Here is a 24791-nt window from a genome sequence, read left to right as displayed (position 1 = left end):
AAAATTCCGTTTTTGCGGACTAATCATTGCTGTTTCCGGACGAGGCAAATGAATCCGCAAAAACGTTTTAGATATGTACATGTTATTAACCATTTTTTTGTTAAAGCTGCCAAAAAACCAATTCACATCTCTTATTAATTAAAAAAAATCACCTCCATAGTAATCAAATTGATTTTTTCGCCTGGAAAAACTGTTTTTGGGGAATTAACCATTTTACGTAATATTTTATTGAGTTCGGAAAAAAAACTTATTTTAGGGACTGAAATGAGTCCCTAAAATAGCTATTTTCGCGAGCGGTTTTGCTTAAACTATTTATTTTCTAGAAAAACTAATTTATGAATGATAAAACACTAAAAAAATGTAATTAAATTTTTCGAAATTTTCTTTTGTTTTTGAGTTCTACAATTTTTTTTATTTTTTTTAATGGCAACCCAAATACACACACTGGCAAAGTTAAAGGATAACGGAGAGAAATTCGATTTCTTTGGGGATTATTGTTCTTAACATTTTTAAGAACCTTTAAAAGCAAAGTTAAACTAACTAATAATTACAATACATTTTGCGTAACATTGATTGGTTTGAAGACTGTTAAAAAATAAAACCAAAATCTCTATTTCTGGTGAATTTAATGTTAGTACAAAAGAAAAAATCAATAAACAACAGTAATACAAAAGTAGTTAATGTATGTATACAATAAAAAATGTAAAGAAAATAGTACATACATGTCCAAAGTTGCAAAATGCTTAAATTTGTTAAGTTTTGAAAAATAATACACTACCTACTGTTAAACTTTAAAAAAATTCCAAAACAATTTTTTATAAAAATCACTTTTAAAATTTGCATGAATGCTCGTAAATCCAGTGCTGAAAGAAGCTTGGCGGATCAACTTTTAATTAATTCAATTAATGAATAGTCTCAAAAATTAGTCAGTATTGTTTCTTGATTTTTTTTACAAATCTTCAAAAAGTATAAAAAGATCGATTTTGTTTTTCAGATTTAATATGCAAAATTGTGAAAAAAATTGAAAATAATTGCTTTTTTCATTTTATTGATAAAGGTTAGGTACACAACATTCAGAAATTAATTGTAATTAATTAATTCCATCAATCCAAATTGATGCTGAATGAACACGCTATTCGGCCCATACATTAATTTAGCTAATAAAAGTTTCCCCATGACCAAAAAAAAAAAGAATAAAAAAAATTAGATTTTTTTCGCACTCTTTCTTAGGATTGTGTAATAATAACCGTAGTTCAAAAAATGTTTGATAAAAGATCTCAAAAAACTTGAAGCTTCCAAATGTTTTTTTTTAAATCCAAAGACGACCATTTTTCATTGAAGTACCGTCTTTCAAAAATGACCATAAAACTTAAGAAATGTTTTTGTTTCCTAAATTTTTTTGGAATAGTAGGTACAAGTATCTATATAAAAAATTTATGTAGAATGTTTTCTCGTTTTAAAGTATTTGAGCTAATAAGAGATCTTTTAAGAAGTTTTGCACTGAAAAACTTAACTTTGAATTAATTTGAAAAATGGAAAAACAAAATAGAATAACATAAACGATGAATTTGATCCATTTTGTCGAAGGGGAAAATAGAATGAATAAGAAAAAATTTAAGATATCTTTGACATTAAAAGTAATTTTAAAGAATGCAACGTTACTAAAAAAGATTAAAATAAATAAGAAATTCCAAATACAAAACAAAACAAAAAAAAACCTTTTTCATCAATACCTTAAATTGCCATGCTTCCTACGCTCAACCAACAAAAATTCTTCGATAAGGTCAAATTTTCCAACCATACATGAAAAAATAAACGACTATTTTGTAGCCTGAAGAAGATACAATAAAAGTATCGAAACGTCGCGACGAATTTAATGTTTTTTTTTATTTCCTGTCCTGTAAACCATCTTCTACGTAATCAGGTTATCTTATTATTTTATTAATATGGAGTTTAAAAACTGAAATTTTCCAGATGCTAAAAATTTAGCAAGACAATCAATAAAAAATATTACACTTTTTTAATCAGACCATAAAAATTATAAAACAATACGCTTTGTCAATAATGAATTTCGATTTATCATGCTTTTAAAATTAGTTATTTACATTAAAACTAGATTTATATATAATTGTTAATTATCTGTAAGGCTTCTAATTTATCATAGTAGAAAATATTTAACTGTGAGAAATATTGGCTGGATCAGCCTGTAGAAACGAAGTTCCTAAGGTTTTGACTTCCACCTGTTTCTCATAGACTGAGTCCAAATTCTGCCATTTTTTTCTTTCACGTGGTCCGATTTATTCGGCAACAGCTGTACTCCGATCTCAAAAAACCGAAGGAAACATCTAAATGACTCACTGACAGTCGCGCCGCTGTGTATATTTTTAATATTCCTTTGTATATTTACATTGGCCAGCGACCCAAACGTGTACGAAGTGGTCGTCTCTATTTTATTATTATTATGTAGAACACGATGAAGGATTTATGAGATGTGAAAAAACAAGGTCTCTGGCCTTAACCCATCGCTCATATTTTGATGTTTTATAATTATTATTTGTGATAACACAAGGCTTTAGATGAACGTGTCACTAGGATCCAATTTATAAAGAAAAAGTACACCTGTTGAGCCAACTTGTTTAGATGGATGTGCTAATCTGGTAAAGTATTTGCCAAATAGAAAGGTTTTATTTAGTGTTTATATTGGGATTTGTGCATCAGGAACTCTATGTAAACATGTGGATTATTTTTGTCATTCTTTCATTACAGTTCGTACTTGAAAAGGATGATAGAGATGAAAAAAAACAAGACGTTTCTGCTTAGAGGTGAGTATTCAAATATCCAAAATATTGTACAATTTAGACCGGCCCTAACCCAAAAATCTTTTCTTTTTTTGATTTGCACATTATCTCATTATCTCAGATTTAAGTTATATTTTAATCTCTCAACAAAACTTTCTTCTTTTTTACTTTCAAAGAATTTTTCTCCATTTTTTCATTTCTTAAACTAGGTTTCCCTTTTCATCTTCTTTTTTTTCAACTTATACATTATACTTGATTTTTTGTTAATACTTTTTCTTCATTTTCCTCATTTTATAACCCACCTTTGAATTTGTCTTTGTTTTCTTTATTCATTACGTTTTACGTTTGTTGAAATTTTGTAAAGTCCTCGAAATGTTCAATCTTTTATCATTTCTTGCTCAGATTTCATTTCAGATTTCTCTTCAGTATTTGTTACCTTGGATTAACTTGTATAGCTAAATAAGCTAATCCGGTAAAGTGTTTGCAGAATCGAAAGTTTTTATTTACTTTTTATATCGGAATTTGTGCATAAGAAACTCTGAATAAACATGTGGAATTTCTGTCATTCTTTCATTACAATTCAAACTTCGAACACAATTTGAGTTAAAAAACAAGACATTTCTAACTTTATGTCCTCTGGATTTTTGCTTTGTATTGAAGACCATGTCGGGTGGATCAATAAAGAACGATTTAATTCAAATTGTTCTAGGAAGTTTCTTGGAGCGAATGTCTCAGTTTTCTTAACTTGCTAAACATACATTTACAGTTTGAAATAAGCTGCTCCAAGAAAGTTAGATAGACCTTTTCAGAAAAAGTGCAACAAAACAATGATAAAATAAATTTGCATTTATCTAGAGAAAATAGTGCACAGATGCCCCTTGATTTGCCATGCTATATCTACTGAGAATACTTTATACTATTAGACTACAAAAAAATATTATTATTATCACCTGACCCGGCAAAGAAATGAGAAAAAATTTGACAAACGATTATTCAAGTCATAATTATCTGGTAAATTATTCTCATAAGATTTACATTCCACTGACCCAGGGGTTTAAACCTGCAGTCAAGCAAGAACTCACCATTACGGTTATTGATATCAAGTAATGATGTTGAAAAATTATTTGATCCGAAAATGATGTATAAAAAACCCATAACAATATAAATTATTTTTATTATTGTATTGCATAAAATTTTATTTTGAAAATTTCTTGTGAAAATTGAACAATACTTTCAAGAAATTTGAAAGTTTGAATTTTGGGAAACTTTATAATATGAGCAATTTTACAGGTAAAAGAAAGCCAGGTACAGATGTGGTACAAAAATTATTAAAATTCGCAATCGAATTAACTTATGTTTTGCACAAAAGAACCATCAAGGATCCAGATTATTAGGATAACTAAAAGTAGTAAAACTAGTTCAATTAGTTCAGCCTGTTTGTCTTGACGACTCAATCAATAATTAATTCACTTAAGTGTAATTAATTATATTATCAAATGTTGATCAAATGATCATTCGTTCGAAATGCCTCAAGTCCGACTCTACAAACATTACTTCCCGGTTATTCTCTGGTCCAAAATCCTCGGAATTTCACCAATCAGCTACAAAGGCAGCCGTATAACCTATTCGAAAATTGGAACTGTCCAAACAATAACCTACTTTGTCATTTTCATAATTTTGACTATCGCTTTTTTCGAGGAACGGTCATCTTTGACCACCCCAATCGAATTGATCGACATTCGTACAATTAGATTCGTTGCGACGTTTCGAACAGTGGCCAACATCACCCTCATGGCGGTACTATTTCTGGGTACTTACATGAGACGTGAGAAATTTCTCACAAGTTTGAAACAAATTCAAAATTTGGAACCCGAGTTTCATAAATTGAACCAAATTGGCACTATTACACGCAACAATAGACAAACACGAAGAATGGTGGTGCTTCTGATTGTTCTCTCGATGAGTTTTAATTTTTTCGGCGATTTTCTCACATTTTTCATGAAAGAAAAACTGGACTTGCTTTGGAGGGAATTTTGTACTTTTGTAGTAATTGTATACCCTCGTCTAGTTGTAAATAATATAAATTTGGGATTTTTGACACTTTTGATGATTCTCGAAGGTCGATTTAAGGTTATTAACGACGTACTCAAGTCCCTTATTAATGACTCTCGGAAAATGAACAAATTTCCGGTAGAATTGAATTTTTGTGACAAAATCAAACATTTGGTCAATCTTCACAAATCTTTGGTGAAAGTCGCCAAAGATCACAATTCGCTTTATTCCTTGCATCTTTTACTTTGGATTACAGTGACTTTTATTCTTCTAGTTGGTGATTCTTATATTGTCATGTATATACTTTTTTTCCACTTATCTGACGTTCGATATATTCTGATTCTGTATTTGGTGAAAAATGTGGTCATGTATGGTATAGAATTGTTTGTTTTGGCAAAAATTGTAACCAACTTATGTCAAGAAGTGAGTGGTTTTTGTCCGTTAATTAGTCTAAAATAATTTTTTCAGGCGAATAATACCAAAAAACTGATTGTAAAAATAAAAATTGACATTGATAAGGAAAATGAAAGGAATGAGGTACTACTTATAAATCGGTTTTTTATTTCTTTATTGTCTTCTTTATTTTAGCTCATTTCGAGTGCATTGAAATTGAGTCAGAGTGATTTAGAAATAACAGCTTGCAAGTTTTTCAGTATTGATAACGCCTTATTATTTTCGGTAAGTACCTACCAATTTTGATACCTTTAGACAGTACTCTTATAGATTTGTGGTGCTTCTTCGTCTTATCTCTTCATAATGATTCAATTGGATCTTGGGAATAAGAAAAATGAAAACGGAACAATTTTGGTAGAGTAATTAATCGAATTGGGATAATTCTTAATTAATATTTTATTGTAGATGGATTTCAATAACTTGACTTTTAATCAAAGTGGTTTCTTCTAAATTTCTTCTAAACTTAATTGTAATTGTAATCCTGTAATCACATATTGCGAAGTAATTTAACATCACTTCACATTTCACATCATCTTTGATATTACTTTAATTAAAACCCACATTGTCTCAATCAATAAACTTAATTAATTACTCACTTATATGAATTTGTTGACAATTATTTAGTTCAATCGAAATGTTTTCATCAAGTTACACTGAAATTTTCGCTCCGATACAAACAGTTTTCAAAATTCTGGCCCTCGAACCTCGTATTGTTATAAACGGCCGTTTGGTATTTTCCAAAATGCGACTTTTGCAAATTTTTATTTACCTCACATCACTCTTTATTGCAATGCTGATTTATTTTAAATTTTATTTCAGTTTTACATTTTTTGGATTTGGGAATATTACTGTTATTAAATTTATCGTAATCTTTCGCAGTGTTAATAACCTGATTTTGGTTTTTGTAATTTTAATTTTTGTTTGTTCTAATAACACGAGAGAATTGGACAAAATTGCCAAGTTGGATTTGTGTTTGGCCAAATTTGGACAATTTATGAAAATTGCAAAAGCAAATCGGGAAGTGAGACAAAAGTCCTTTTGGCTCATTTTTCTTCTCTATTTTTACGTGATTTTTGAGAACATTTTTGTGGTGGTGAAAAAAATACCGGAAGCTCGGGTTTTTTACTATTTGATGGTTGTTTATCCGAAACTGGTCGCAGCGTCTCAAAATATTTTTTTTTATTTAATTACAATGTTGGTAGAGAAACGTTTCAAAATAATCAATGAAAAAATTTCGGAAAAAGTCGTTGAATCGAAAGTGAATCAAAAATCCGTCGACTTAAACTTTTGCGAATTTTTAATAGATTTGATCGAAATTCATAAAACTTTGACTAAAATCATTGAAAAAATAAATTCAGTTTTTGCTTTCCAATTGTTGCTGACAATTGTTTTCAACTTTCTTTTCCTCTTGTTGGATTCTTACACCATTGGTCATTTGATTTTTTTCAAATGGAATTTGAGTAGACTCTATCCAGTTTCTCTCTTGTTAACCAACGTGTTTTCTTACTGTTTTTACATATTTTACTTAGCAAAAAGATGTGAACGAGTTTGTTTAGAAGTAAGTATTAAAATTTCTAAAATATTGATTAAACCTTATAATTTAGGCAAACCGCACCACTTTTATAGTGGCCGGCACTAGAGTAGACTTCCAAAAAGAAGAAGAACGCAATTTGGTAAAATCCTCGACTAAACCTAAAATACTCTAGTTTTCCTTGATTTACACCAAGCTTTATTATTTATGTTTTTGAATTCCATATTCAAATTTTATTTTGATATCTCAACAAAACTTTATCTTTCATGCAGTATTCTACATTTTCCTCTTTTCAGATTCATAGATTTTTTCTTCTTATGACATTTTCTTCGTTTCAACGGTTTCTACTTTGTCTTTAATATCCTCATTTTCCAACCCAGCTTTGCATTTGTCTTCGTTTATTTTTTCATTCATTCCGTTTTATCTTAGATTTTTCTTCAATACTTGTTTTTTTATTTTCTATATTTTTCACAGCTGAATTTTCAGTATATTATTTTCTTTGATAATGACATTTTCTAACAACTCTTTCTTACGAGTTTTATTTTGGTTTTAAATATTCAGTTTGACGTTTTTTTCTGTTTTTGCTCTTTAGTTTAATTCCACTTTTCTCAATTTAGTTACGTCATCATTTTTTATCGCCATGGACTTTCTTGCAAATGCAGCATTTTCTACACTTTTGTTTTAGACTTTCTTTCGTTCTGTTTCTTCTAATTCCAGTTTTAACATATCTATTCTTCGTTTTATGTTATTTAATTTTAAACCTAGTCTTATAAGTAACTTTTCAGATTATCACAGCGATTTTAAACCTGATGAAAAATAAACTAGAACTGACTGCTTGCCGCCTATTCAACATTGACAACACTTTATTATTTTCTGTAAGTCAGAACTTGTGTTATTTTTGTTTAAATTATAATTATTTCAGGTTTGTGGTGTCGCTAGCTCTTATTTGTTTATAATGTTCCAGTTTGATTCAGAGGAATTTACATGTCAGAAAACCAGAAATGGTACTAATAGTAGTTTTTAGTACTCGATATTGTAATAAAAACACTAGTGGTGTTTGAAACTGTTTATTTATTTCTTAATCTAGAGTGGAATTTGTTACATTTCGGAAAGACCTATTCAAGTCCTTATCCATTTGAATCATTATGAAAAGGTAGGAAAAAGCAGCTCCACACATCTAAAAACCAACATTTATGAAATTCAAACTCAAAATCAAACCCACCGAAAAAAGTAAGGCATTATCAATTGCAAAAAGTCTACAAGCCGATATTTGAAGATTAAATTGTCGAAGTTCGAGACTCAAAGTAACAATCTAGAAACCAACATTAGAAAATCATCAAAAAATATTTATTATTACAGTATTCCGTTCCTCTTCGTTGCTTAAATCAAATTTGAATCCAACCAAAATAGCTTTAGTTCGATTTCCCTAAAACTAAGCTCAATTTCTTTAAAACACAAAGTTTGGATTTTTACTTGAAAACAAAGCAGTGAAGATCTTCTCGAAATATAAAACATCTCAATCGAATAAATACAAACGTTTTTTAAAGCTCTCAACATACCTTGCCAGTATTTTAAAAATTGGCCAGTCGAGAGAAAGTAAGCAACAATGTATAAATCTGAAACCAAGCATAAAAAATTGACAGTGACCCAAAGTAGAAAAAATAGTGAAAAAATCGAATTGATTGTTTTACAAATTCGGATCAATTGTTTGTGAATATTGACCAATAATTTCATTTTGTCGCAAAAATTCGAATCGGTGGGATATTTAGTAAAATTTCGTGACTTGAGTTTCTCGCCAAATAGGAAATTATTAACCACTTTGAATCTATCTTCCAGAAGTAAAGTAGTACCAAAATACGTCACACTCATGTTACAACTAATCATTCGTGGATAAAGTAAAGTGAGAGCACCGAAAATGTTGTCAAATTTTGACGAAAAAATTGACACTATGTTCCCAATTAAATACTCCAAAATGACAAGAAAAATCATTTTTTTCCTAATCCTGTGTCCACTTGTCACAAGATGTTGTCCCACTCCCAATTTCGTCAACTCTCTATCAATTCCATATAATCTTCTCAACAAAGAAATAAACTTTTTATAAGTCAAACCAACGGCAAGGAATGTATTAATCATCACAATCGTATATCCAACATAACGAGCGATTGAAATAAATTTCAGAATTTTTAATTCAATAAAATCATTGGGTAAATCGTGAAATAATAACTCGTACGAGTAGTAGCTTTGAGCCACAAAAATGTACAAGATGAGGTAGAAAAAACTCTGACAAAGGCCAAGTTTAGAAAATACAGGTCGGCCATTTTGCATTGTGTAGGGTAGTACACCCAAAATTTTTGAAACGATGAGCTGGGGTGCAAGAATCGACATCAAAGTGAGCGCTTTCATTGTTTCACTCGTACTAGAATTGAAAACCAAATTGGAGTAAAAATACAATATGTATGTACTACACGTGACAATATCACAAAGCCAAAACTCCAAAATCGACCATTGAAAAAATTAAATAAATGGGTTATTGATTGACAGAACTTTTATAAAGTGTGAAACAAAACAACTGAAACCATAGCTAAATAGATAATAGAGTTATCGATTGTAATAAACATAAGTGCCTCATAATAGAAATGGCCCTTGGGGCACACTCACTGTAATGGAATCAGGCATGATTACCATCCAATTTTACGAATGTTTAAAATTCTCGGCGAACTTTTTGGCCTAAACACTGTGACCTATTTTTCAACCTATTTGATTTAATTTTCGACTTAACAATGTTGTGCAAAATCTCACAAAACCAACAATTTTGTAAATTAGTTTTTTCACTAAATGTAGGTACATACCATTTAGCACATATTGTTTTATTGTTTACAAAGAAATAAAGATTTTCACGAGAAACTAAAGTCTGTTTTTTTTAAATGGAAATGCCAAACAGTCTTAACGTTGGTACCACTATTAAATTCATTTCTGGTAATTTTAATAAAAGAAGATGACAGTTCTGGTTTTTTGAATTAATTTGAAAACAATGTCATTAAACGTCAACACAAAAAATCGTCTAAGAAAATTTAGAGACGAAACACCAAAAAAGGAACAAATTCGATACCGCTAACAGTTTTTAGAAATTTGGAAACGAATAGTTCGCAAGCAGGAAGTTAGAACAAGGGCCCGTTAAAATGTAGACGCAATTTGTAATGCAGGTTTGCTAAACATTCTCAATTTTTAGTAAAAATTGACAAGAATACAAAATAAACATGAATCAGAAAGAACCTCGGAAAGAACGCAATTAAATTAGTGTATTGTGCATCATTTTTGAGGAACGAGTTGAAAAAGTAACGATTTTGAAACTAAGGTGAAGAAGCATTTAAAAAATGCATCCTCTTTGAGCTCATTTCAATAAATTACACAAAATTTATTGCCAATCATCATAATACCTACTTGTATCTTTTGCTAAATAAACCTTTTTCTTCAAAGTTTTTGTAGCAAGATCCTCATTTTTGTCCACAAAATTGTACTTATTTGCGGTGTGTTTCAAAGTTATTAGCACTGAATTCTGTCTTTAGACCTTAGGTAATGATGTCTGTCCTCAGGTGTTTAATTATAGTGCTTTCAAAGAGCAAACAGGCACACAAGATTCATAAAAGTCACAATTTTGACAACATCTGAATTTGAATACATAACCATAATTTTTTAACAAAATTTCTAGAGACAAAAACAAAGAGCAAAAAAAATTTGTGGCTATGGAGACAAGCTGCTATAATCCATTTCATTTAAATTGGCATAATAGTAGGCCATGATTGTGTAAACTGCGCTTTAAATGTGAAAAAGGCTTTACATATTAAGGAACTAAATTTGTCACTAAAAAAAGTGTGGTTAAGACACTTAAAATTTTATTTTTCAAGAACCCTCTTTCAAAGGTATTCAGAGACAGTTTTTCTCCATAAAAAGTTTCATCCCTTTGTAGGTGTAGTTTTAACACCAAAAACATACACTATTTGCTTTGTAGAAAATACAGACTTTCGTTGATAATAAGTGGCTTCCAGGAATTTTAAAAGACGTTTTATTCACACCGGAAATGAAACACAATTTATTTTCCGTGAAAGTTGCAGCCAAAAGGGGTTTGGATTTTGTCATTAAAAATGTAGGACAAAATTGTGAATTTTTAAACAATGGTAAAGTTGTTGCGATCGGAGTGGAAAAAGGAAATCTGTACAAAATGAAGCTTCGCGTACTGAAGCCTGAAAAATCGTGTTTTGCCGTGGATAAAATAATTTGGCTTAATTCAAATTGGTATATTTGATTCCACTAACCTAAAATGTCTAAAACAGGAACAAAAAGAAATTGATTATGTTTTCAAACATACCTTAGCGTGTACTTTAAATCTGGGGTTCTGAAGAGAACTACTTTTAATTATAATTTGAAAAAATAGTAGGAATAACGAACAACCAACGAAAACAGTGAAAAAACGAATACAAATGTCAGTCATGTCAGTTAAATAAACCATGTAGGTAAGTGATCAAAGAAAAACAAAAACCTCATCAGTTGTTATATCAGGGATATGCACAGGGCTACAAACTTAAATACGAAATTCCATGGCCACCTATTATGCCAATTTCAATGAAATATACTTTACAAATTTTTTCACCAAAATTTTGACTTGGTAATTTCCATTTAAAAAAAAACAAACTTTAATAAAAATAAAGATTAATTAATATCTATTATCAAGAACAAGAGAATCAACCTGAATAAATTTCGCATACTTACATAGAGGAAAAAACTAAGTTTTTAATGGAAAATGCTATTTTTTTTTTGTATTATTCTTTGATATAAAGTAAAAATATACATATTTTTAACAGGCTTACTCAAAATGATCAAAAAGTATCTACCCTAGCCCTTTTTTTTATCATTTGCGTTCGGAAATAAATAATTAATAAAATTAAAGTGCTATAAAGAATGTGATTGTGTTGAGAATGAAATTTTATTTTGATTTTGAGTTACCTTTGCGATTGCTTTTAGATCAAAAGCTTTTGTAAAAAAGGTTTTATACTGCATTGCCATTAAAAAAAATTTTGTAGAACTCAAAAACAAAACAAAATTTTTAAAAATTTTACTCTTGATAAAACGTCACATTTTTATAGTACTTTATCATTCATCAGTGTCGAGTCTAATGTTGAGTTCCATACTTTTTATTCACTTGGTTTATAATGTATTAAACATTTTTTTAAATACACATATTTTAGTTGTTTATTTATTTTAACTCTTTTTTAAAGTTAAAAATTGAAATGTAAAAAAATCTATTGTTTTAAGGGAATTGTGAGAAAAAATATTTATATTGATCGAGATTGTACCTATAAGAAAGAAACGATTTGATTTTGGAGTAGCAGAAAAAAATGTGACACCAATGACTCTTCGACTAACTTTTTTGACTTACTTTTTACTACGAATTCCCCTCCAAAACTACCCATTTTACCGCAAAAAAATATAAAATAAAATAACCCGCGAACGCCCCCAAACTTGATCCCAAAATTAATAAGTACAGTTCTAACAAAAATTAATAAACTACACTATGTTGTACTTAATGATTTAACGGAAGTTTTTCTATCAAGTAGGCGTACCAGTTGAGGACGTATGTCGCAGTTCGTATGTTAGTTGGATCTCAAAAAATTATTTTGTTAAAATTAAAATATTGTTCTAAACAAATTGAATTATTCTATGAAATGTTTCAAAAAATCCTAAAATGAGATGTTGGCGTTTATTCGTACAAATCGTTCTCCACGTATCCTGTCAATTTACATAAAAATTATTTTGACATTTCTCATTTGTCATTGAGACATTTTATCTTTAGCAGACATACGATTTAAATTTCTACGTTTGCTTGATAGACAGACTTTTTGATCGCACTGTATATTCCCGCAATAATTTCTTCGTATAATAGAGGTTCTACTGTACCAAATATTAAAAAGTAAGCCCGCAACTAACAATACATCAATTCACTTTTAGCGTTTTATGTAAAAGCAGTTGTGCTTGTATTAAGTCTTTGTTGTTACAAATGTAATAATTATTATGTTATTCCGCTATAAAACTAAAATTCTTACTAGGAGAATGTGAAAAAAAACTTAAGTATATTATGCAACCAACTATGCGAATTATCGCTACACATGTTGCCTGCCAACCTCCAGACAATACAAATAAAACAACTGTCTCCCAAGCACAACTGTCACAACATAACCTCATCTTTACACTAAGCTTTGCCGTAAAATGACCGAAGACATCAACCTCAAGTAAAACCAACCCCATATAAATCCACTTAAAACTTACCCACGTTATTTTAGTAAAAATACCGAAGCTCCAATGGAACAACCACCACCGACTCCAACTCAAACAAATGAAGACGCGCCAAGCACAGCCACCGCGATCCCAAAACCAGAAAACGGCGACAAAACAACCAAAACAAATGAACAACAGAGTAACTGCTATTGGTAATCCTGATCCAAAAACCACTCCATTCCAGAATTTTGTAACTTAATAATTTTAGCGGGAAAGACCGAAATTTGAACATTGTGGAATTGTTGTGTGCAAATTGCTCGCGATGGTTCCACGAATCGTGCATAGGGTATCAGTTGGGGAAATTGGTACCCTTCATGGCCAATTATATTTTTTTGTGCAAGAATTGCTCGCCAACGGGATTGGAGAGTTTTAAGAAGAGTCAAGCGCGTAATAAACACTTAAATTTTCTAGTGTTTTTCAGAAAAAAATTTATTGTAGAGATTTCCCAAATGTGTGTCACTGCCATTGCAAATTTGCAACAAAGTAGCCTTAAGGAGGGCTCCAATAGGTTAATGTTTAGCAAAGAGAAGGAGATTATACCATACATTGAGTACCATTGGGAGGCCCTTACCACCACTTCGCGTCGCGTGACCCAGTCTTGGCACTCCACGGTTCACAAAGCCCTCATTAAAGACATCCACGTCCTATTCATTTTTGAGGAAAGTCCCATCAATGGTCAAATGTATGGTTTGATCAATACTGACCTTACCCAAATCAAACCCAATTACGAGGCTATGATCAAAGGAGGTACCCTCAAAGTCACAGACATGGGCATTCAGCATGGTAAGGCGGCTCTGGAACCTAACCTCAAACATATTCATCCCTCATCTCACCCCTTGATTAAAATTTTTCTTTTTTCATTTACAAATACATAAAAATGGCGAGGATTAAAGTAATAGGGAAACGACCTTGTAAGTTTTTCTCGATTAGATTAGATAAAAGTGGTGATTTTTCCCGTAATGGCAGTTCCAGTTGCCGGCGGGGTGAAGTCGCGAAGCGCCAAGAGGAAATTTCCGGGAGACATCAGTGGCGGCGGGAAGAAAGGCCGAGGGGTCGATTTAGGGACCCCCAAACTCCCCGCCCACGGATACCCCCTCGACCATCCCTTTAACAAAGACGGCTACCGGTATTTCTTGGCCGAACCCGACCCCCACGCCCCCTACCGGCAAGAATTCGATGAGAGTTCTGATTGGGCGGGGAAACCCATCCCTGGATGGCTCTACCGGACGCTAATCCCGAGTACTGTGCTGCTGGCGCTCCACGATAGGGCCCCCCAGTTGAAAATTTCAGAAGACAGGTTGGCCGTGACGGGGGAGAAGGGTTATTCGACCGTCAGGGCCACTCATGGTACAAACTTTATTATTATGAATGATTGAATAGTAATTAATGGGTTTGAAGGGGTCACCAAAGGAACATGGTACTGGGAGGCGACCATTGAGGAGATGCCCGAGGGCACCGCTACGAGAATGGGCTGGGGGCAAGACTACGCCAATTTGCAAGCCCCCGTAGGCTACGACAAGTTCGGATATTCGTGGAGGTCCCGAAAAGGCACGAGGTTTCACGAATCGGCGGGGAAGCACTACAGTTTAGGATATGGAGAGGGGGACACTTTGGGTTTTATGATTGTTTTGCCACAAAACGCCAAGACTAAGCTAGTCCCAAATACATACAAAGACAGAGTGAGTCAGTTTGGAGCCCCCATGAGAAATAAAATAATCCGGTTTTAGCCTCTAGTTAAGTTCAAAAGTCACCTCTATTATGAGGATAAAGACCACGTTCCAGAACGGTTAAAATCCCTAAGAGAGCTTCCAGGGAGTAAAATACTATTTTTCAAAAATGGGGAATGTCAAGGAGTCGCTTTTGAAAATATTTATCAAGGGACGTACTACCCCACTGTCTCGATTCATAAAAGTGCGACGGTTTCAATCAATTTTGGGCCGAATTTCAAGTGCCCCCCAGGATCTCAATACGACTATAAAGGGGTAGCTAATCTCATTGTTCAATTTTCTTAAATAAATGACAAAATTTCAGATGCACCAGAAGGCTGAAGAGGCCATTTGCGAGCAAACAATGGCCGATTTACTTTACTTAACTGAGAATGAAGGAAAATTACGCTTAGATAGTTTTGTATTGTGACAATAATGGACAATTTTTTGTTCTATTCTAATTAAGTTTACCAAGTACTAAAACTATTTACCAAATCCGCCCCTGCAATTGGGACTGGATTCGATTACTTGCTCACTGTTACTCCATTGTGATGGGGTTTTGGCGACAATTGAAAGAGCATGGACCCCACTCTTCAATTCTTCTTTTAAAATGTCATTTACTAGCCTATGTCTCTAAAAATTGAAATAAAAAATTATGAAACAACTGATGTGATTTATACTTTGATCAAAGGCAAGTCTGAAAATTTCTCAGAGACAACCACCACTTTGAAATGTGTCTCAGAGCCTTTAGGCACGTTGTGCATGTATGACTCATTTATGACCTCCAAGTGGGTTGTCTGCAACTCTGAACTGAGCTTTGTGCGGATTGAAGTCTCAACAGGGGCTGTACTTTGCGACATATTAAATTTTGCAAAAATATAACCTAAAAATAGTTAGTAGCAAAAAACGTCACAATGGGCAGTGGGAATCACCTGAGGATCTGTTTGTGCGTGAAATATACAACAAAGCTTTCAACATTTCAATTTTATAATAACGGAAAACGAAGATAACCTCATTTTATTTACAGAGATCTGTAATTAATTGCTGACATTTATGACAAGTGACAAATTTTAGACAGAGCCGTAATTACATTTTTTGAAAATTGACTCTTTTACGATTTTGATTAATTTATGCCAACATAGAGAGAATTTTATCGTATTTTTGACTCGGTTTAACAGAGCAATGCTTTCCCGTACACACAATATTTAAACATTAATTAAAGATTTATTAATTTTCTAGTTAAAATTAACTAAAAGACTTAATAATGTTCAAGACTATGGGTTTTGTGGTCTGAACTTTTATGAAACAGTATTTTGTTATTGTGGAACTGCTGATTAGCTGAAAGAACAGGGCCGGATTAAAATAATTGTCATTGTCACAATTTTTTTAATCAATATTATATTATATTATTGTATAGGTTTATTCATAAATATGAAGAATATTTGAACCTCAAAAATGACCTATAAAAAGAGGTTAATTTCAATTTAAATCAGATTTTGATTTCTGTTATTCCTGCAGCCGAAAAAAAAGAAAACTAATTTCCCTTAGGACGCCCCTGATTAAAAATTTCGACATTTCATTTTGGAATTTTTCGAAACAAGTTAATAGGAAACTTTTCTTGTCATGTATAAATTTGTAACAAAAAAAACGGAACATCCTGCATATTCTTTAATAATATGAATTATTATAATTATTATTAAATAGACTTCTTATTTGGCTTTCTCATTTCCTTCTCTATCGACATCAATATAATAAATCCCTTTCGCATTTTTGCTAACCTCATTCCCCATGTAAGCCTTCTCATTACTGTCACACAAACCCAAATTGAACCTTACAACATCCTCACATTTGGTTGCTTCGTACTTCTTTGGCTCTAATATAGTCTCCGAATAGTAGAAATGTGAGCTTTGATGGTTACAAGAAGCTTAAAAATTGAATTAAAACGGTTATGTTAAGACCCCCTAGAAAAGCACAATACCGATATCTTTCAAATCATCTGTACAATTTAATTGAAGAATCCCACCATTAACATAAAAGTCGGCGATTCCAAAAGCCCCAATATATCCCACACCGAGAGCTGTATGAATAAGATCAACAAAACTTGCGTCAGTGTTAGCCAATCGCAGTTCAGGGGGTCTTAAAATTGGAGTTTCAAAAAGGGGGCTAGCGGCGTCCAATCCAGTGATTCTATCAATTTTGGAATTTGCGACGTTTTCCACCCGTTTTCCTGCAAATCCTGAAACTTGAGCACCCAAGGAATGCCCAACTAGATGCACATTATCGAGAAAGTTCTCGACTTGTTTTGACACTTGGACAAGAAAATCGCCGATAATGAAACCAACCGATTGGGTCGCTGATGATGAGTAGATGTAGTTTTTGTTGGCGTCGATTGACCAATCCATTGCAATGACGTTGTAGTTGCCTTTTTTGTTGTAACGAAAAGCCATATCTTGGATCCATGATTCCTTCCCGTTGTCTGTCCAACCATGGGTTATTATTATGGTCGGGTCTGTTGGTACTAGGTACTCCAAGGGGTTATCAGGGTTGAGAGTGATTGTTTCATTACTGGTGCGTTCATACAGGAGGAATTTAACGTTATCTTTTGATATGTCAATGAAAGAGAAATTGTTAGCAACCGCTGCAATGTTGTTGATGGAAACGTTGAAAAGTTGGCTCAAAAAAGAGGAGTCTTCGTTGACCAAACTTTGTGCAAAATTCTCCCTGATTGCCACACTTAACAAAAAGAAAAATGTAAGTCGACACATTGTGTAGGTTTTAATTGGGTGTTTTTTTTTCTTTGCACAACTTTATATACCCAACTCAACTAAATTCGCGTCAGAAATGCCGAAAATTTATTCTAATTTTGATTTATCGTTAAAACATATTTTAAACATAGCATAGCAACAATTATACGACGAATATTTCAAACATGAATATTTTTAATACAGTCCGTTTTTACTTATATGCGTGTGGATCAGTTAATATTTCGAAAGACGTACCAGACATCTATCTCTTTTCAGCATATTGTAAACAGGCTCGGTGCTCTCTCGCTACATATTTGCGTAAGTTCGGTCATTTAAAGTTAAAGTTAAAAGGCCATTAAAGTAATGTAGGGCTAGTGACATACGTCAAAAGCGTATCTTCTTGTCACTTGATTCACACACCCCCACCAGCAATTAAAAAAATTGACTTTATCTATGCAAATTTTTGACTCACCAAGTGATTATAAAAATTTAATTTTTTCTAACAAAAATTTTCGCGACATTTTACTTATATAGGGTGTGTCAGAACTCGCGCCTAGAGAAAAATCTCAAGTACGATAAGATACCAGGAACATGGAAGGAAATTTTGACATTTAGGTTTTGATATTTGACATTTTGATGTCTATTTAATGATACCGATGATCTTATTGTATATGTTTTTTTTTTGTAATTATTTAGTAATGGTACAAAAATTTTACTAATAAAAGCCACAAATAACATTAAAAACAAAGTTACAATTTAGGATACAACTTCTTTGTTTCCTGTTCTAATAGCCTGTAAAAAAACTTGGATTTTTTTTTCTATTTCGGTGTTAGAATAAGTCTATTCCAGCACCCAAATGACGTCATTTGAGTGCTTTGGCGCTAATTTAATTTTAGTGACGGACTTTCTTCACAATTCATTTTCAAATGGGAAAATAAGAATTATTTTTATTTTTTACAGCCGCCTAAAATTATTCCACATAAATGTCGCCAACCGTCGCAAAATTCTCTAGAAAGAAAAAACTAAAATTTTCGTTTTTCAATTTATAAAATGATATAAAGCGGCAAAATAGATAAAATAGTATAAAGCACTTATTACAGAAGGTTCTTCAAGCACTCATTTGTGCTTCCTTCTGCAACTTGTACTTTAATATACTATTCTCCAACAGAAATAAATCGAGTCAAAGTGAAAAACTGAATCTCTCATTACATGACATTTTTCTCTGGGGCACGAGTTTTGGCGCACCCTGTATTGAGATAGCAAGAATTTTGAAACGCTTTCTCTGTAGATAGTTTCTTAAAAGTATGTATCATAAAGTTTACTCCATCAAGCCTGTAGGGTACTTGTCTTTAAATCCTACAACGTGAAGTCTTTCATTTTCACACTTTTACTGTTACTATTGTTATAAATATTAATAATTAAAAATCTGTTGATATAAGTAGACCTGAATTTATTTAAGTATCAGCGAGCTAAAAAATAACTCTAATGAATTACGCAATGTTTTATTCATTCAAAATCACTATAGTTATACAGAGTGGTTATAAATGATTTTCATCTAGCCAACTTTGGAATTTTTTTGCATGTAACTTTATTTGTGCCGCTCTACTTTTTTGAAAGCTCTAGTTCTGTCATTAGTGTCACTTATTAATTAATACTAAATTGTTGTTAATTAAACTTTTATTGTTTCAACTAATTTCCAATAATAATTGATAATAATGTATACTTTGGAAGAAACAAGTTTATAATTGAAGTCTATTTTCGAAGTGGACGCTTAGTAATTTTTTAAATTTTGAGTTAAAACAAGTAGGTACCCCTTTTTCGTAAAGCGGCATTTTTTATTTTACATGGAAAATTCACAGCTGGCTAGATGAAAATCATTTATAACCACTCTGTATTATTTCAGTTATTACGAGTTGTTGAATAATAAATAAATATAGTTATTTTTTTACAAGTACAAAATGATCCATCCAGAAACACTGAGCCTGTTGGCAATACTGAATTTAATTTTTAATTGTACCTCTGATTACTCTAACTTCCGGGAACCTGCTGACATTGACAGCAGTGCATGACTGTCACTGTCAATACTATTTAAAACTTAAAATTTGAAAATCTTGCATCAGTTTTCGAAAATGGAGTTGGAGTTGATGATATATTCATTAGGATGGCATATATTAGAACTGTGATTTATGAATCGAATACTGGTGCGAATACGCGTGTTTTTTTTTTTTAATTTGGCATCAAAGCTATTCATGAAAGTTTGATTGTGAACGAACCATCGTAGTATGAAAGTTATTAATCTGACATTTTACCCTTCGCCGGGCGCATTAAATATTGTAGTCAGTTCACAACACATTCATATCACCGCCAACTATGACGTCAAATTTAAATAAACACCCGTTATATGAGCTTCATTTTTAGATTTTCTTTGAAACAGCTGATAAATCAAAAATTTATATTATCTAAAAGTTGTTTTACATAGAAAAAAAAAGTATTGCAAATGGGTCTTAAAAACGTCAATCTTGTATAAACTGTAAAAAATTGTTTTCCGCTCCCTATTATGTAAATACCCCATTACATACATAGATACGCAGGACGTATATAAATGACTAGTACCTATCATTCGTCTATTAATTTCCTATGAAGATGAAATATAATATATAATAGTGTCAATTACTTTTCTTGGAAAATCATAATGAAAGTAATTTAGAGATTTGGTGTTTTATTAACATAAAGAAATCAGAAATTTGTTATTTTATCAACATCGAACTGAATTTGGAACAGTTTTTATGTGGCGTATTAATCGAATTTGGCGCCCAAAGCTCTAAGAAAATTTTGGCCCCTCCCCCCTATTGATTTTTTTTCTGTTTCACTAACACTTTTTTACATAGTGTTTGATATACCATTCTCTTTTTTGCTGTTTTTTAATTTAATTTAATTTTGTTAATGGTAATGGTGAGTATCAAATTGACTGTAAAATTGTTACTTAATATTGTTATTGTTTATTTATAGTAATTAGTTAATAATACATAATTCAAAAATAGAAAAAAACAACGCGGGATGATTAAAAAATAATGATTGATTCCTGGCTTTTTTGTCAGCAAATACGTTAATAATCTTGTCAAAACTGAGAGCATTAAGCATTTTATTTTCGATGAACTTTATTGCTAGCGTGTTTAATTTAATTATTAGGTAATGTAGATCTGCGGTAGCCTTTTACTTTTTTCAGTGCTGAAAACAATCGTTCACCTGTAAAATTAGTCACTGCTTTAGAAGCGAACATTCTCAACAAAATTACAAGATTAGGGAAGGAGTCGTCAATATTTTTTAGCTTCAATTTTTTTAGTAAATGTATTAGACGAAAGACGTAAAGGTCCTTGATTGCAAGCAATTTGTTTTCCAACTTATGATGAAGATCTTTTTTGTAAGTTTCAACCAACTATGAGCATTTTTCTTTGATTTCCTTCGTGGTGATAACTGGAAAAGAGCTCAAAAATCCGAATTCTTCATTAATCTACAACTACGACTCTTGTCTCTTGGAAAGCTCAGCTTTCAGGTTGTCGATCTGTGGAAAGAAATACCTGGATGCGAAATTTATCTTTTCCGTTGTATTCAACGTCTCGGTCTCATCAAATTGCTTCAATCTCTTCTTTCTTCTTCTACTGACATATTGGTAACTTGCATTGTCACACAATTTGATTGCTTGCAGGATCAATCACAGCTTCATGTTTTTGGTTCACTTGGTCATTAAACATCTCTACCACTCTCTAGTATTATCTTCCAAAAACAGGTCATAATAGCTTTCTAAGTCAAAATTTGAGAAACCCATGTGATTTTCTGAGACTGTGAGCGAACATTGTTCTAAGAAACAATAACCGTGAATTTATTTTGCTCCGACAAATACGATTTTGTAATTTTTTTAAAGAAAAAAAATTCTTTTTCAAAATTTTGCGCACCTTGAAATCTTTGCTCCGCAAGCCCGGACTTCTTAGGCTTCTGCTATAGTACGCCACTGTTTGGACCATAAACTGGACTGACCACATTTTTTTGGCACACCACTTTTAAAAAAATTGAACATGAATTCGTACCTTGCTCTTGATGTATTAAACATAAAACACTGAGAAACAATATTAACTGCTTCATTGTATTTACTTTTGGATTTTGGATGATACGAATATCGTTAACTTTTTGATCATTTTATTTTTGGTAGGTAATCTAGTTACACGCACAGACAACTTTGAACAAAAAAGTCAGAACAACTCATGACGGGTCATTTTGTGCAAATTTAAAGAAATCGGAAGCGGGAAAAACACGGAATGTATCGACTGTTAATATCCTCGGTAAGCGACAAGCCTCGGCTTTGCCTCGGCTCGTCTCGCTTACCTCGAATGTTATCACGTCTTAACATTCCTTGTTATTTAGATAACTATTAACCACTTTTGTGTTATACATTTAAAAAAAATAATTACTTTGTAGGCACGATTCTATATTTTTGTTTAGCTGACGCATAAACGTCCTTTTTATCAGTTTTCGAATTATTAATGACTACTGAAACAAAATAAGTATGATAACCACGAACCACATTCATTATTCCATCGTTAAAAAACTATCTAGCAAAAATAAATTTCAATAAGTACATTTTACGCCAGTTATTGCAAGGCCAAAATAAAAAAATGTTGACAAAATTTTTCCTCCTCGCCATTCTCTCCCAAAGTAAGTTTTTCTTTCAAAAATTTAGTTTTTATTTAACTTCGGAATATTTGAGGCTTTGGTCAAGTCTACGACAACACTTTTGACTGCGAAGACCATATTAGCGAAAGTAACGAAAATGGTACCTTGGAGTACCACAAGTTTGTCACAACGCATGTAAAATTTTTCCTTTATACTCCTCCCCCCGGTAATGAAACAGTCGAACTCAATTCGACTAATTTACATTTAGTAAATATGACCCAACCCACAAAAATCATCATCCATGGTCTCCAGTCATACGAGAATCAAATATGGGTGGACAAAATGGTACAAAACTACCATACGAAAGGCGATTACAACATCATTGCTGTGGATTGGTCTGTCATCTCCTCTGATGAAACTTTTTACCTCGTTTCCGCCGTCGATGATCTCGGTCAATATCTGGGGGACTTCATCATGGAAGTCACCCAAGACAACTACCAGTACCTCTCCGATGTCCATTTAATCGGTTCGTCCCTAGGTGCTCAAATTGCTGGAGCCGCTGGAAACGCAATTTCTAACAAAACAAATAAGAAAGTTGATCGAATAACCGGTTTGGACCCAACTCAACCGGAAAACTTGCAACTTTTGGATGAAAACTCCGCGGAATTCGTCGATGTCATACATACGACGCTCTACTATGACGAGGGAAGTTGTGGGACGGTTGATTTCTATGTCATGGCTGAAGAACCACACCAACCCATTTGTTATAATGGTACTGAAATTTTCTCTTGGGATTTTTCTCGAGATTATTTTTTTAGATACATGTGGAGACCTCTTAGGAGATGACTATTACGCGGTCACTATCATCGATGAGGATAGATTTTATGGGGTTACATGCTATAATGGTTCTCTCGCCGTTCAACGATTGTGTAATAAGGCCAATTCGGCTGTTATGGGAGAGTATGTGCCAAGAAATGTTTCCGGAAGTTATTTGGTAGAGGATTCAGCGACTGTGAATTATTCGGAGAGAAGAGTTTTGCTGTCTATTTTTGCAACATTTGTTTTGTTGCGTTTTATCGTCTAGTTATAAAATATTTGAGATATTTATAAATTTTAAGTCGGTTCAAGAAAGTAGCTTTTTATTGCAATTCTACAGCGTGTTTTAAAATTATTTTCATCTAGTGGCCTATAGAATTTTTTCACATGTAAATTTTTCTGTGCCGCTCTGCGCTTACAGTGACGGCTGTCAAATGAAATAAATTAACATTTGAAGTTAATTAGATTCAATATTTTTCAAAGCGGCATTTTTTATTTTGCATAGGCGACTAGATGAAAATCATTTTAAAACACGCTGTGTATTATACAGAGTGGTTATAAATGATTTTCATCTAGCCAGCTGTGAATTTTCCATGTAAAATAAAAAATACCGCTTTACGAAAATAGGGGTACCTACTTGTTTTAACTCAAAATTAAAAAATCGTCGTTTACTAAGCGTCCACTTCGAAAACTGACATCAATTATAAACTTGTTTTCTTCCAAAGTATACAACATTATCAATTATTATTGGAAATTAGTTGAAACAATAAAAGTTTAATTAACAATTTATTATTAATTAATAAGTGACACTAATGAAAGAACTAGAGCTTTCAAAAAAGTAGAGCGGCACAAATAAAGTTACATGCAAAAAAATTCCAAAGCTGGCTAGATGAAAATCATTTATAACCACTCTGTATAAAACGTTTCAACTTTTTTTTCTGTGTGTTTAATACGTAAACTAAAAAATTAGCTTTAGTGTGTTTATAACTTATTTATTAATAATTGGAATTTTAAGTTCTTTTAATGGTTGTATTATTCTAGCAAAGTTTAGTTCGTAGGCAAATAAACAGTTTAATCATTTTTTTTTTAATTCGAGATATATTATACATTTTTAGTGTATTAATATTTCAGAATTTTTCTACTATAAGACGCCGTTGCCACATTAGTTTTCCCTGAATTGTTTTTATTATTGGTTTTCATAATTATGTCTTTTTGTTTATATAATTACCAAAATTGCATTAACAGAATTCTTCTAGAAGTTTTAATATTAGCAATACTATTACAATATTGCAATACAATAATAAAATTGAAATACAATTGTAATTAAAAAGAAATTGTAAAAAATGTTTTGCAGCTGACTTTTTGAGGTGCAGAAGACTAGAAACATTTGATTTCTCGTAAAAGAAGAATCGGTGTTATTTTACAACTGAACTTTATTGCCAAACTTTGAGTCAAAAGATTCTATTATTTTATACAGAATAAACATCAGATCGAGAATAAAGAGCAACAATGAATTAGCAAGTAAATGAACAAATAATTAGGAGACTTTTCAACTAATGAAATCATAACAACACTTATAAACAAATATCACACGTCAGTATCGGAACTTGGTGAAATTTTTGAAAGTGTTTATTAATTTTACTAGTGAATGACTAGTGCAGTTAGTAGTGTAAAATGTCGAATGCTAATGATC

General features: G+C 32.0%; 6 protein-coding genes across 7 annotated transcripts; 3 read left to right on the top strand and 3 right to left on the bottom strand.

Moving 5' to 3' along the window:
- The first annotated feature begins 4322 nt into the window (after positions 1 to 4322).
- On the top strand, positions 4323 to 5753 carry LOC123010177 (gustatory receptor 68a-like). The gene is made up of 5 exons (XM_044406876.1): positions 4323 to 5273; positions 5319 to 5387; positions 5439 to 5528; positions 5574 to 5657; positions 5709 to 5753. Exons 1-5 carry the CDS (start codon positions 4323 to 4325, stop codon positions 5751 to 5753), a joined length of 1239 nt encoding a protein of 412 aa, XP_044262811.1.
- A 2132-nt stretch (positions 5754 to 7885) lies between these two features.
- On the bottom strand, positions 7886 to 8823 carry LOC123010304 (putative gustatory receptor 77a). Its single transcript, XM_044407081.1, has 4 exons — positions 8308 to 8823; positions 8192 to 8260; positions 8057 to 8146; positions 7886 to 8011 (listed from the first exon to the last, which is right to left on the bottom strand). The coding sequence occupies exons 1-4, from the start codon at positions 8821 to 8823 to the stop codon at positions 7913 to 7915; spliced, it is 774 nt and encodes a 257-aa protein (XP_044263016.1). The 3' UTR covers positions 7886 to 7912.
- A 4159-nt stretch (positions 8824 to 12982) lies between these two features.
- On the top strand, positions 12983 to 15526 carry LOC123010301 (set1/Ash2 histone methyltransferase complex subunit ASH2). Of its 2 annotated transcripts, XM_044407073.1 has the most exons (8): positions 12983 to 13118; positions 13170 to 13316; positions 13373 to 13551; positions 13603 to 13947; positions 14137 to 14511; positions 14563 to 14843; positions 14892 to 15146; positions 15196 to 15526. In XM_044407073.1, the coding sequence occupies exons 1-8, from the start codon at positions 13096 to 13098 to the stop codon at positions 15298 to 15300; spliced, it is 1710 nt and encodes a 569-aa protein (XP_044263008.1). In that variant the 5' UTR covers positions 12983 to 13095; the 3' UTR covers positions 15301 to 15526. The 2 variants fall into 2 exon arrangements, with proteins under 2 accessions (XP_044263008.1, XP_044263009.1); XM_044407074.1 differs by lacking the exons at positions 12983 to 13118; positions 13170 to 13316; positions 13373 to 13551 and having other exon boundaries at positions 13916 to 14075; positions 14131 to 14511.
- LOC123010306 (bolA-like protein DDB_G0274169) lies at positions 15274 to 15931 on the bottom strand. Its single transcript, XM_044407083.1, has 3 exons — positions 15803 to 15931; positions 15551 to 15753; positions 15274 to 15503 (listed from the first exon to the last, which is right to left on the bottom strand). Exons 1-3 carry the CDS (start codon positions 15846 to 15848, stop codon positions 15354 to 15356), a joined length of 399 nt encoding a protein of 132 aa, XP_044263018.1. The 5' UTR covers positions 15849 to 15931; the 3' UTR covers positions 15274 to 15353.
- A 594-nt stretch (positions 15932 to 16525) lies between these two features.
- Positions 16526 to 17785, bottom strand: LOC123009753 (pancreatic triacylglycerol lipase-like). The gene is made up of 2 exons (XM_044406263.1): positions 16849 to 17785; positions 16526 to 16794 (listed from the first exon to the last, which is right to left on the bottom strand). The coding sequence occupies exons 1-2, from the start codon at positions 17633 to 17635 to the stop codon at positions 16580 to 16582; spliced, it is 1002 nt and encodes a 333-aa protein (XP_044262198.1). The 5' UTR covers positions 17636 to 17785; the 3' UTR covers positions 16526 to 16579.
- A 4409-nt stretch (positions 17786 to 22194) lies between these two features.
- LOC123009718 (phospholipase A1-like) lies at positions 22195 to 23435 on the top strand. The gene is made up of 3 exons (XM_044406205.1): positions 22195 to 22324; positions 22377 to 23054; positions 23101 to 23435. Exons 1-3 carry the CDS (start codon positions 22285 to 22287, stop codon positions 23364 to 23366), a joined length of 984 nt encoding a protein of 327 aa, XP_044262140.1. The 5' UTR covers positions 22195 to 22284; the 3' UTR covers positions 23367 to 23435.
- Positions 23436 to 24791: the final 1356 nt, after the last annotated feature.

The sequence above is a fragment of the Tribolium madens genome, unplaced genomic scaffold (assembly GCF_015345945.1).
Source record: "Tribolium madens isolate multiple individuals breed KSU strain unplaced genomic scaffold, Tmad_KSU_1.1 Scaffold_7;HRSCAF=85;Tcas5.2_LG10, whole genome shotgun sequence".
Taxonomy (NCBI): domain Eukaryota; kingdom Metazoa; phylum Arthropoda; class Insecta; order Coleoptera; family Tenebrionidae; genus Tribolium; species Tribolium madens.
The sequence above is the reverse complement of the archived record's forward strand: the minus strand, read 5'-3'. Positions and strand labels throughout refer to the sequence as shown.

Bases quoted from the DNA above. Each gene is read 5' to 3' on its own strand.
- LOC123010177 (XM_044406876.1), top strand. From the start codon at position 4,323: ATGCCTCAAGTCCGACTCTACAAACATTACTTCCCGGTTATTCTCTGG. The intron at 5,529-5,573 runs GTAAGTACCTAC...GTACTCTTATAG, and splicing joins ATAACGCCTTATTATTTTCG to ATTTGTGGTGCTTCTTCGTC. The intron at 5,658-5,708 runs GTAGAGTAATTA...ATTTTATTGTAG, and splicing joins ATGAAAACGGAACAATTTTG to ATGGATTTCAATAACTTGAC.
- LOC123010304 (XM_044407081.1), bottom strand. From the start codon at position 8,823: ATGATTTTTCTTGTCATTTTGGAGTATTTAATTGGGAACATAGTGTCA. The intron at 8,147-8,191 runs GTAATAATAAAT...GTTGGTTTCTAG, and splicing joins ACGAAGAGGAACGGAATACT to ATTGTTACTTTGAGTCTCGA. The intron at 8,012-8,056 runs GTGGGTTTGATT...GTTGGTTTTTAG, and splicing joins ATAATGCCTTACTTTTTTCG to ATGTGTGGAGCTGCTTTTTC.
- LOC123010301 (XM_044407073.1), top strand. From the start codon at position 13,096: ATGACCGAAGACATCAACCTCAA. The intron at 13,317-13,372 runs GTAATCCTGATC...TAATAATTTTAG, and splicing joins CAACAGAGTAACTGCTATTG to CGGGAAAGACCGAAATTTGA. The intron at 13,948-14,136 runs GTAAGGCGGCTC...TGGCAGTTCCAG, and splicing joins AGACATGGGCATTCAGCATG to TTGCCGGCGGGGTGAAGTCG.
- LOC123010306 (XM_044407083.1), bottom strand. From the start codon at position 15,848: ATGTTGAAAGCTTTGTTGTATATTTCACGCACAAACAGATCCTCAG. The intron at 15,754-15,802 runs GTGATTCCCACT...AACTATTTTTAG, and splicing joins ACGCACAAACAGATCCTCAG to GTTATATTTTTGCAAAATTT. The intron at 15,504-15,550 runs GTATAAATCACA...TTCAATTTTTAG, and splicing joins CAGACTTGCCTTTGATCAAA to AGACATAGGCTAGTAAATGA.
- LOC123009753 (XM_044406263.1), bottom strand. From the start codon at position 17,635: ATGTGTCGACTTACATTTTTCTTTTTGTTAAGTGTGGCAATCAGGGAG. The intron at 16,795-16,848 runs GTATTGTGCTTT...TCAATTTTTAAG, and splicing joins AGATGATTTGAAAGATATCG to CTTCTTGTAACCATCAAAGC.
- LOC123009718 (XM_044406205.1), top strand. From the start codon at position 22,285: ATGTTGACAAAATTTTTCCTCCTCGCCATTCTCTCCCAAA. The intron at 22,325-22,376 runs GTAAGTTTTTCT...GGAATATTTGAG, and splicing joins CCTCGCCATTCTCTCCCAAA to GCTTTGGTCAAGTCTACGAC. The intron at 23,055-23,100 runs GTACTGAAATTT...TTATTTTTTTAG, and splicing joins CCAACCCATTTGTTATAATG to ATACATGTGGAGACCTCTTA.